This window comes from Bison bison, unplaced genomic scaffold, assembly GCF_000754665.1.
Source record: "Bison bison bison isolate TAMUID 2011002044 unplaced genomic scaffold, Bison_UMD1.0 scf7180017864089, whole genome shotgun sequence".
Taxonomy (NCBI): Eukaryota; Metazoa; Chordata; class Mammalia; order Artiodactyla; family Bovidae; genus Bison; species Bison bison.
Window position 1 is genome coordinate 69,454 of NW_011494661.1, and position 12,506 is coordinate 81,959.

The following is a 12,506-nucleotide window of genomic DNA, read 5'->3' on the forward strand; positions in this document are numbered from 1 at the left end:
ACACTGCCCTGAGAAGAAGAGACCCCGGAACTCAGCTCGGGGCCACCCCCGCTCAATATTTTAAGATCTCATATACCTATCTATAGAGAAGGCGATGGCACCCCACTCCAGTACTCTTGCCTGGAAAATCCCATGGACGGAGGAGCCTGGTAGGCTGCAGTCCGTGGGGTCGCTAAGGGTCGGGCACGACTGAGCGACTTCACTTTCACTTTTCACTTTCATGCATTGGAGAAGGAAATGGCAACCCACTCCAGTGTTCTTGCCTGGAGAATCCCAGGGACGGGGGAGCCTAGTGGGCTGCCGTCTATGGAGTCGCACAGAGTCGGACAGGACTGAAGCGACTTAGCAGCAGCAGCAGCAGCAGACCTATCTATACATATCGCCCTGCAGAGTAATCAGTTTGCTCATCCCCTCAAGTGGGCTTATCCTGTAGTTTAAAACTACCGTAGACCTCCAATATCCACGAGTTCTCTATCTGCCCTCTGCTGGGTAAAAAAATAAGGAGAGACAGAACTATGGATAAGCTGAGATTATTTTAGGGTTCTGGACTTCCTGTTTGGGGCATTCCCTGGGAATCTTGGAACACATCCTCTTAGGATAAGGGGGAACTGTATATTAAATTTTAAGGCCATTTAAAGGCAAGGGCCTAGCAGCGAGAAAGTATTTTTAACTATTGGTTCCCAAGCCATCAGATGTCCCCCAAATCTGGCACCAACCTGGCACATGGTAGGCCTTTCATGAGAAGGAAAGACCAAACACAGGCCCTTCTTATGCACTGGGCTGTGACCCTGCAGGGGTAAAAGTAGTTCTGGTCTATCACTATTTCCTGACTCTTCACTGCTGGCACTGAGCTTGGAATCAGGACTGTTGGCCAAATCCTGAACCTGGCTACCTACAGGGTCAAGAGCACCCTTCCCTCTCTGAGCCTCAGTTTGTTCATCTGCAAACTGGAGTGGTGATGATATTGTACAATATGTAAGATAATGTATAAAAATATACACAGCTTTGCTGTCAGATAGGCTTCTCAGGTGGCTCAAGTAGTAAAGAATCCACCTGCCGATGCAGGAGATATGGGTTTCATACCTGGGTCGCCTGGAGTAGGGAATGGCTACCAACTCCAATATTCTTACCCAGAAAATTCCATGGACAGAGGAGCCTGGTGAGCTACAGTCCACGGGGTTGCAGAGAATCTGACAGGACTGAGCATATACACAATGTAACAATAAAAATAGGCTCCCCAAAGGGAGAGCAACAGATGAAGCCAGGAATATAAAGTGGGAGCCTGATGTCTGGCCTGGGGCAAGTCCTCACTGGGGACCTGTTGGCTGTTGTTAACAGGAGTAAAGGTTATCCACAAACCAGCTTCCCAGCACGGAGGTCAGAGGCACTGAAATAAACACCAAAGTTTTAGTGCATACTACTCACCCAACAAATCACATTATGTGTATTGAGCAAGAGATTATCTGTAAGACCGTCCAAACCCAGAATGGAAAGTTTTGGTTTTGAGGAAACCACACCTATTCCTGCCTCTCCTTAATCTATGCTTTCAATCAGCCCAGACGTCACTTTTTTCAGTTTTTTCTCCTCCACCCCCCCACCCCCCGCCACCCCGACTGTGCCAGGAAAAACAACATCCCTACTGAGGAGCAGGGAGGTCAGGAAGTGTAGTTTCACCTTTCACACAGCTCTCAAACGTGGAGCTCTCTAGCAAAGGCCCCAAGAGAGGTTACCATGTGTTGCCACCACCATCAGCAGCAAAGCAGTCCATCCTTAAGCCCCATTCCAAGTCCATCACCATGATGTGGGTGGACGGCCAAGTTCAAAACAGCCAGGACCAAACTGCTATCTGCCTATGAAGCCTCTTCCAGTTTTTTCTGCAGCCACAGCTACGGAGGCCCATCGTTCTTGTGACAGGTAGAAAATATTAATTTTTCATTATTTGCCATCTCTCCATTCTGCCTTCTGAGGGTTCTCCTCCAGGAGAATCCATTGTTGCGCTGTCTCTGAGGAAGGAGTAACTGAGAAAATGGCACAAGGTTACATGCCAAGAGGGCTTCCCTGGTGACTCAGCGATCAAAAATCCACCTGCAAAGCAGGAGATGCACGTTCAGTCCCTGGGTGGGGAAGATCCCCTGGAGGAGGAAATGGCAACCCACTCCAGTATTCTTGCCTGGGAAATCCCAAGGACAGAGGAGCCTAGTGGGGTACAGTCCATAGGGTCACAGAGTCGGACACAATTTGGCAACTACAGAACAACACGCAGAGCAGACCTAAAAGACTCTGCAGGGCTTCTGAGCAGGTGGGGCAGGTATGAGAAGCAAGGCCAGGGCAAGAGGAGAGCAGGAGGGGAGGAAGTGTGGGCAGACAGACCGCATTTAAGGGAGCAGAATCCACAGAGCATTACGTGACTTGAAAGCTCTGATGCGGAACAGCAACTCCAAACCAGATCACTCCTCAGGGAAAGGTACCCCACCAGCCAAGTGAATAGGCTTTTGATCTGTATCCAGGGCACTCGGGGCAGGCGATGTAAGTACACTGACTCTTGACAGTTCGCTTTGACCAGAAAAATCAGGCTTTTAGGAAAGGAAGGTGAAGTGTAACTTCCTCATGAATTGCCTAGGTCTGCAACCCCTCAAGCCCTACTTTAGAGGTGAAAACAAACCCCTATTGAGAGGCCCTGAAGAGCTTCCACTAGTCAATGTGCAGCATAACCACCTCTATTTCCCCTTAAAAGCACATTCCCGAGAAGTTCAGGCTCTCATTCCACTAAATGGCCAGTCTGGGGAACTGACAACTGCAGAGAACGTTTGCTTTTGTCCAACATTCTCTCATTTGGTGACTCTGCTTGGTTCTGGTGGAGCCACAAGTCACAGTACCCCCCATCACCCTGAGTAGGGACACACGTGACCTACATCTGGCTCATTATCATGCCCCAGCCCTCAAGGCAGCCAGGGACCCTGGAAGGAGCATATGACCCAAGGCAGACCAGTCAGAATCTTCGTCTAGGATGGAGGTTTGTATGTATATAAAATACACACAAACCTTGTAATAGGTAATGGGTCAAAGAGCCTCTTTCCTCTGGGGACAGTAAAGTGGAATCATGTAAGCCTGGAACCATATGTTCCTGCCCTCCCCGGCAGCATGGAAGAAATCTACAAGAGCAAATGATGCAGCCACTGCAAACAGGAAATAATAGTCCTGTTGACATTTGAATTCATGCCAGTTTAACTTCTAGACATCCAACTACAAGCAAATGCTTCCTCATTTAAAAAATTCTTCTAATTATTAAGTTAATTAGCATTGGACTTATCTTTGGCAAACTGTTATAGTAATCAAAGGCAAAAGTGTCCATCAATGCACCAAAGAGAAGTCATAGTTTGCTTGACTTCTCCTTACCCACATGGCCACTTTCCCCACCCTGCTCCTTTCTTCCCCCAGCTCACACTGACGGAGGGCCAACACTCCCAATACTCTCCATATTACATTAACTTGTGAGTTTGCCCCTTTCCTACTAAACTGTGAACTCAGTGCAACACCCAGCCTGGTATGATCAGGGATGGCTGGCTACTGACCCCACCCAGTGTGTTTCACACTAGGGAAGAAATCTTTTTATTGTAGGGCTGAATGGGGTTTGTAAAGTGATCAGTCCATATTTGAGTTCCAACAACTTCTTCACTGCCTCCAAGGTCGCCAGTAAAAGGGCAAGCTTTCAGTAGAGCTTTATTTACCTCACCCCACTCCCAGAGACGAACCATTTAACCAGTTGGCTCCAGATCGGGCAACTAAATGAAAGTCCTCCAAATTCCAAGGTCCTCACAAGTCCATGTAACTATAAAATCTGTGCTCCATTTTATGCAATACTGTCAACAGCACAGCTTTCTCTGGCATTATGCTAGAGATTACGATACTAGTGCGGTATTATTTTTCAGGACAGAGAAAGCCGACTCATTCAAACCACATTACCACTGCCACCTTTGACACCAAGTTTTCATTCCCTTAGAGATCCTATTCACTTTACCAAGCCTAAATCTACTTAACACATCTTCCCATATTAAAGAGAAAGGAAAAACACAAGGAACACGGTGCTGTGATCTTTATTCCATTAAATGACCTTAAAACTAAGAAACAGAAACATGCTTTTATACTAATAGCATAATCTAATCCATTGCACTTTTTAAAAAGTATATTAAATTTTAAAGCCATTCAAAAAGTCTAGAAGGAAGAAAGTGCTTTTAACAAATCATTTTTTTGAAAGAGAAGAGAAATCAGAGAAGAAAATTTGTATACGCTCAAAATTAGTATTCACTCCTTTAAGGCTTAAGTCCATGACAGCATTTACGTATCTAAACTGGAGCACTTTGGGAATCAGATGCATCTTCCCCTGGTCAAAAGAACACTACATTTATAATTTGAGTTCTGGCATGTGAGACTCCTTTCTCAAGAAGAAACATTTCTTCTAAAATCTTTCTGCCCTTAATCTTGAAGGCCCCTGGTAAGGGGTACTCTGTCACTAATTTTCAAAATTATGATCCTCTCTGTCCTTTTTGTTCATTTTTACTTATGGCTTACGGTTTTCTGTGCATGAAAAGATTCAGAGGTTCAAGTCACAGTGCTAAATTTTTGCTTTTTCAAAGAAAAACAACTTTCAAACTAGTTTTTTAATCCTAAGTACACCTGTTGGTAAACAGGATACCGGTACATTCATTTTTCAGAGAAGGCACGAGGACTTTCTAATTTACAGAAACATTTTCATAGAGCTTGGGTAATCCTCTGGACTAAATGCATCCTTGTTACTCCTAACTCTCAGTGATTGTATCTGGCAGGAGACCACCCATTCTGAATCTCAGGCAAAAGGTGTCCACTTGCCTCCAGGCAACACTGAATTGCACTTTCCCATCCCTCAGAGCAGCCTCTCCCACTGTGCTCTCTGAACCACCTGTGATGCTGTTTTTAAAAGTGGTGATTCCAGGGCCACAACCCAGACCCAGATCCACTGAGACAATCCCTCGGTATAAAGCTAGCAATTTGAATTTTTTTAAACATCCCTCCCAGGGCTGTTTTATGCAGGTCAAGATAGAAGAGAGCCACCATTCAAAACACAGCAACAATATGACTTCACAGAAGGAAAACTACTCAACTGCAAATGGTCTCTTCACAAATGGGCTTCGGAATATCATTTTAAAACACCACCTTCACAAATAGTTGGTATGTTAGTAACTGAAGCTTTTCTTCACTATGCCCCTATTCCTTGATTAAAATTGTGATGGATCTAAACATTAAGCCAAATGATGCAACCTGTGTTGGCTACCTTAGATGGCAGCCATCCTAAATAATCCTAAATTACATTTCAATAGTTCCATGGGGAAAAAAATAGTTCTATTAAGATATCCATATAAGTTACATTATTTTGTTTAAAAAACCAGGGAAAAATAAAACTATTTGTTTTTTAATCACTTTTGCCTGGACTTAAATCAACCACGTAATTTTTCTGTAACTCATACATACTTATCAAGACACCATTTTCATAAGCCAGGTGGAACGCTGGGTATGATCTGTTAAATGCACTGCCAGTACGAGGCAGTTTGTCTGTTTGTTCACCTAAAGCATTTTACTTCACAAAAGAGAAAAAAAGCAAAGACCAGGTAAAACAAAAACAATACTCATAAGCAACTCTACCAAGCGTGAAACTACAGAGACCTCCACACGACAGCTTTCTTGATATACTGCTAAAATAAGGTATGACTCTGAGGCTGTTTCATCATCTTACATGATAGTTTTCCCTCTTTCTGTCTATACATCAATCTAGAAAGAGTTCTCAGTGAAAGAATTGAAATTTTGATTCTATTATTTTTACTTAGAAGCTGGAAGTATTAAAAAAAAAAAATTTAACCTCTTCTAAGTGGTCATGTATGGATGTGAAATTTGGACTGTGAAGAAAGCTGAGTGCTGAAGAATTGATGCTTTTGAACTGTGGTGTTGGAGAAGATTCTTGAGAGTCCCTTGGACTGCAAGGAGATCCAACCAGTCCATTCTAAAGGAGATCAGTCCTGGGTGTTCTTTGGAAGGAATGATGCTAAAGGTGAAACTCCAGTACTTTGGCCACCTCATGCGAAGAGCTGACTCATTGGAAAAGACTCTGATGCTGGGAGGGATTGGGGGCAGGAGGAGAAGGGGACGACAGAGGATGAGATGGCTGGGTGGCATCACCGACTCGATCAACTTGAGTTTGAGTTAACTCCGGGAGTTGGTGATGGACAGGGAGGCCTGGCGTGCTGCGATTCATGGGGTTGCAAAGAGTCAGACACAACTGAGCAACTGAACTGAACTGAAAATGAATTCTTTTCATAGAAAATCCTGAAAACCTTTTATATGTTAGTAGGAATGTGCCAACTAAAAATGCTTGCATGGAAAGGCAAGAGTGGCAGAGAAACAACCAGGAAAACCTTACAGTCCTAAGTAAAGTCCCTGACCCACAAACCAACAGCTGAGGGGAGGTAAGAGGAAAAAGGCATTCTTTGCAACCCGGTCATAAACCTCCCCAGGACTACTTACAGCCAGCAATGAGAATGCACCTTTTACTGGAAAAGTTGATACAAAGTCATCAATTCTCTTTAAAAAAAAAAAAAGGAAACTCATAAAAATCCTGAGAAAACTATAAACAATCTCCAGAGGCAGAATAAGACCAAAAAGAAACAAAAAAAGGCTTCCCCAGGGTAATTAAACGTTATTCCTTTATGATCAAAACAGAAATTTGGTGAATTTAAACAGTAACTAAATTCTAAGGTTTCATTAAATCATACATGATTGCATGTTTTTTTATTTTTTAAAAATCTAGTATTTTAGTATTCAAGTTTTAAACATAGCATCCTTTTCTCATCATTAAAAGTAGGATAATTCTAGACAACTCTTCTGAAATCTATAAACATGCTTATACAGTGCATTAAAAGCTAAGTATGTCAACATCTGTAAGGCCTTTAGCAAATAAGTATCAATCTTCAGGAATATGATAGGCCACCTGAAAATGCACCAAAATTTCAAAACTAAAGTTTTAATTTAATAAAGCTAAGTATTACTGATACGCAAGTAAACAGTTTTTAGAACAAGTTGGAATTTTTCTAAAATTTAACCATGACTGAATAAAATACAAGAACTTCAGGGCAAGATGGTATGTAAATGTGAAAAATACATTAAGCATTTAGAATTAATTCAAAACTTACAAAAATACTTGAGTGGTAAAGTGTTAAAATAGTCAAGAAAAATACTCTTTGATAAAGAGATGACAGACTAGAAAAGACTTTTTTCCACCATCCATTCATACTTCACGTATATAGAACTTACACTTGGAATTTGCCTATAACTCCCTACCTCCCTCCCACAACAAAAGAAATTATCTTAAGAATTAAGGCTCATATACCTGAATGCTTATATAAATACTTGCAGGCAAGCTGTATGAAGTTTTAGAATCCACAACAATTCACCATGATAAACAAAGGAAAAGGCAACTGGTAGACAAAAATTTTTATCACACAATCAAGGTAAATAAAGAATTTAGATACTTTCTAGATATTATATATCCATACTTGGGTGGGACTCGGTCCTTACTAAGCCAAAGATATTTTAGAGCTACCAGACTAGTCACGTATAAAGTTAAATAAAGGATGGTTCACTAAATAAAACTGACAGTTCTAGCTTCATTATTAAAAACATCAGACCGTGAACAGGAGACTGCAAATAAACGCTGTGGATGAAGACCTGATGCGCTGCCAAGCCGCATGAGACGGGACATCGATTAAAGGCAGCGTGTTTGGTAAAAATCCTTCCTCTAGTCCTTGATAAAGTTCTGTTCTCATGAATGACGACTGTGTGAGTTATGTACAATACACATACGTGTTATAAACCTACAATCAGCGAGTCTGACCAAGGCACAAGTTCAGATGACTTATCAGAGGTCACATGGTTCATTTAAACTCAAGTTTTTTCCTTAAAGTATTACACTCATTCCTTTTATTATGAGCAGCTCTGGTTTTTCAAGGCATGTCTGCCTCTTTTCTAGAAAGAAGCTATAGGAATGAATGAAGGCAAAAAAAAACCACAAAAACAAACCAGAATATGTTCTAACAAAACTGCCAGCCTGCCAGGAAACAGACCTTAAATTTCAGTGTATGGTTGATTTAAATACAATTTTTCCATATTATGTGGCAAACACAATTCTCTAATATCGTAAGATTTAAAAACCGTAATAGCATCATTTTTAGTCAGTCTTTAGTTTTGAAGCTTTTGCCAAGTTTTGTAAACTTTTAAAAAAAGGAATCCTTCTCAAAAGAGTACGGTACAAACTGACAGTTCATCCCAAAACAGCATCTTTCATGTGAATGTCCTCAATTTCCTCCCGATCAAGTCCTCGAAAGCATGGGTTCAATCTTAAAAGGCACTAAGCGGCACATGAAGGACTTAAAACCGCATTTCCATTGTTCTTTTAGCTTTCTCCCCGATAAAGTGCACAAAGCAGAGAGTAATGAGAAAACAGACACAAGCTTGGATCTACACCAGCAAGGAAAAGAAACGCTTCCAAGGGAAACGGAAGTGTGTTTAAGAATTTGAAACCACAGGAAAGGTCTGTTCATTTATTAGTGCCATGTTTCGGCTCTTCCCAGATGGTCCCGGGTCTGCGTTCCTGGAGACCTGGGCCTGTGGCCGTAGCAGACGCCCAGAAATCAGAGGGAGCTAGAAGGGTTCTTGTCTGATCCTCTCATTAGGATGCTACTGAGCTTTTTTATCCGAGGGCGGTCTCCCAGCAACTGCATCCCTTACAGCAGCCTGAGTGGAATTACCGATGTGAGAAGTGGCCTGCAAAAGTCCATTTATTCAACATGTCAGTTAATAAAATTACAGCACAGTGTCAAAACAGCAAGCCATTACAGACAAACTTTCAAAAATCTCTGTCTACACTGAGACAGAAAATTAGGGAATGAAAATGCAGGGGTCAGGGAGTCTGTGGCGGCTGCTAATGCCCCAGAAAGTAGGTCAGCTGAATCTTTAGTGGATAGGCAGCTCGCCAGCCTTCACTGCAAGCTTCTAACTGATCTGTTCCTGCTACTCAGAAAAACAAAGCAGAGTCTCAAATCTGTATACCTGGAGATCATGTCAATGTCAAGAGCCACTGGTTTGATGAAGCGATTTAAGTGAAAGAGATGCCATCTACTGGCAGATCTCAAAATAGAACATTTCGCTAAATTCATATTTTTCAAAGCTCATGACTTTCAGCGAAGCAAACTAACCTTGGATGTAGGAGATAATCACACAGGAATTATGTCTGATGAACACGTATTTAAAAGTTTCCCGTGAAGAACACAACGTATGTTAACTTGTAAAGTTTTTTGCATTAATGAGCAGGTTTTAAGCATGGAAACAAAATATTAGGTAGGAATAAACATTAACATCTTAAAGAACAATAATAAAACATAAGACCTATCAAAAAAAAAAAAAAGGCATATTTCTCATGCCTTCTATCACTATTGAACTCTTCCAAATGGAGATATTTTACAATAGAAGCACGGATATCTATCTGTTATCGACCGTCAGCCTCCTGGGCTGGCACCACTTACCTGCTCTAATACATACGCTGCACCAGAATCAATAGCACCGCCCAGCTCACGATACTGACCAGAGTACCTGATGTACCCCCAGGTGAGAAGCGCTATTAACAGCAGCCCAACCATACAGTTGAACAGCTGGGCCACCACCTCAAGACCAATAAAGCCAGTGAGGCCGGAGGCGATGTACAGGGCCACGATGCCCGTGAAGAGCACTGCGGGGGTTCGGAAGGTGCTGAAGACGTTCTTGCTACTGTTGTGCTTGCAGAAGTTCTCGTAGAGTTCCTTGATCTCCTCCTCCAGCTCCTGCTGGTAACGAAGGCTAAAATCCTTCCCACCCATCTTTTTCGTCTTCTTAAAATGGTCCAGAGCAAGCTGTTTGAATTCGCAGTGCTTCTCCTCTAGAATGTCTGGAGACAGATAAGGTTTGTCTCCCCCACAAACCTGACGAGAATAAAGACAGAACGCAGTAAAGAATCCTTCAGAAACAAGTGCCAAATAAAACAAGTGAAAACGCTGAAAAGCTTAGAAAATTTTAAGATACTAGAAACGAACTTTAAAATGATGACTAAGATCAATAAAGTCTGGGTTCAATTCTTCTGAAAAGCACACTTACTAACCAGGGTGATACTGATCAGTGAGAGCAGTGCCGCTGTAAGAAAGTCTTGCTTAGAAAGGGTCGTAATTAAAAGGTCCCAATAACCAGGATAACCTGAATGTTGCCTCATCATCATAAGCTATACTAAGCAGGATCAAGCTTGGACTTCTGAAGTTAAAAATATTGCCCAGGTTAGATATTTCAGAATAAGACTTACGTCCAACATACCTCTTCCATGTTGTTGTAATAAACATCCTTGGCAGAGGCTGCAGCTGCTAAATTGTTGGCTTCAGCAGTGGCCTTTGAAGAAAGGAAACCACAAATTATAAATTCTTTCTCTTTTAGTATTCTTCCACAAATAACCAAACAGAAGTTCTGTTTCACTCTATTCCCCATTCTTCTTCCTTTATGATTCTTCTGTTATTTTTCAGGTTTCCACAAAGTCCAACTGATTAAATAAAATACACCTTTTCTGCTAGATTTTCTGCCAAAAAATATTCTCATACATAAGAATCTGTCATAAAACTAAACCTCTGAAAATATGTCCTTTGCTTCAATTTTGTATGTTAAGGAATAGATGTAACTCAGAAGAGAAAAAATTTATCTTTACAATACCAATCTCACACGCTAACTCCCTTTGTGAAAATGTTTATCTACTAAAGAAATAAACATTTGGCAATAAACAACCTTATCTTCAGTATGTGTAAGTCAGAAATCATATGTATTCACAAAATGACATCTTGAAAACATCAAAATGTTGATAATAAAACTGGCTGAAAATGAAAAACCTGATTAGTAAATAGATAAGTCAGGACACGTTTTACGAAAATAGACAACAGGAAATAGGAGAACAATTTGTCTAACGGAATGGGGTATGTTTAACCTGCGTACAATACTTTTGGGGGGACTCTGTTCTGTTCTAACTCCACCACCATGAATACAGACAAAACAGTCTCAAGACAGTCACACTGCTGAAAACATGCTAAACGTGAACAGACCTCAGCATAATGAAAAAGGGGGCCCTTCCCTGGTGGCTCAGTGGTAAAGAATCTGTCTGCCAATGCAGGGGACACGGATTCGATCCCCGGTCCAGGACGATTCTACACACCAGGAGGCAACTAAGCCTGTGTGCTACAACTACTGAGCCCATGCTCTAGACCCTGTGAGCCAAAACTACTGAACTAACTCGCACGCCCCAGAGCCCAGGCTCTGCAACAAGGGAAGCCACCGTAGTAAGAAGCCCAGTGCACTGCAACAGAGAGCAGCCCCCACTCCAGAAAGCCCTCGCGCAGCAACAAAGACCCAGCACAGCCAAAAATAAATTAAAGCTTTTTTAAAAAAAGAAAAGGGGAAAACTACCAGGACTGTCAAAGAACTGCTTACCTGAAGCATGGATTTGGGGTGAGGCAGATCTTCTCCTTGGTAAATTTTAATATATGCCTTAGAATATAAACAGAAAACAATTATGAAAAACGCCACTCGTCATATTTAACTGCAGCTTACCTTTCAGAAACAGTGACCGTACAATTGCATTTTCCTAGAGACCTAGATCCACACCCAGGAATTAGCAAAAACACAGCACGCCTCCGAGTGCATGTTAGCATTTTTTTAGTTAACTAGAAATGTTCTCAAAGCAGCACACGCCTACCAAGGCTATGGCTCCCGCCAGACTCCCCATGCACGCTGGCCTCACCACTGCCTGTGGGCAGAGTGACCATCCGCCGTGAGGTAGTCGTGTCACATCTAGGTGCCGTCTCCTACTCACAGCAACTTCCTAACCACCTCCTCTCCACACCATCTTCCTTGAGGAACAGTCTTCCTTTAGCCACAGTAATCACTCCTCTAAGAGAGTGCAGAGAACAGCCATTTGGTGCCTAGACCAATACTGCCACCCAGTGGCCCACTCCTGGAAGGACGATGGAATCTGAAAAGGCTTTTCCTTCCAACTTCCCCCAAGCTTTAAAATAGCTGAACTGAGTTAATAACCTATATCAGTTTCACCAAAAGTCAAATATTTTAATAATGAAAACCCCGTATTTACCTTAAAATACTCCAGCAGTCCCCGACAGGTGACTTTTGAGCCATTGATCTCCTTTTCCATTAAGTTGGCTGGGTTTAACACATGCAGTATCAGTGTCTGTAACTGCTCTTTGAATTCACTGGCAATGTCTTTCCGCAGGACCAGAACAAGGAAACAATAAGCCAAAGAGATTTATTCAGTCAAGGGGAGCATAAAGCACAATCTTCGGTCCATCTGGTTGTTCTAACATCTCTAGCTGAAAGGGAGCGGCAGGAGTCCCAGACTGTGAGCCGGG

General features: G+C 42.1%; 1 protein-coding gene across 2 annotated transcripts in view; it reads right to left on the reverse strand.

The window, feature by feature from the left end:
• Positions 1-8,610: 8,610 nt before the first annotated feature.
• ATL3 (atlastin GTPase 3) overlaps positions 8,611-12,506 on the reverse strand; it is a 41,865-nt gene continuing 37,969 nt past the window's right edge. For both annotated transcript variants that reach the window (XM_010837966.1, XM_010837965.1), the window contains exons 9-13: positions 12,233-12,360; positions 11,575-11,631; positions 10,420-10,491; positions 9,606-10,037; positions 8,611-8,847 (exon numbers count right to left, since the gene is read on the reverse strand). In XM_010837966.1, coding sequence (XP_010836268.1) covers positions 8,761-8,847; positions 9,606-10,037; positions 10,420-10,491; positions 11,575-11,631; positions 12,233-12,360 — 776 coding nt within the window. In that variant the 3' untranslated portion in view covers positions 8,611-8,760. The remainder of the gene's footprint in view (positions 8,848-9,605; positions 10,038-10,419; positions 10,492-11,574; positions 11,632-12,232; positions 12,361-12,506) is intronic.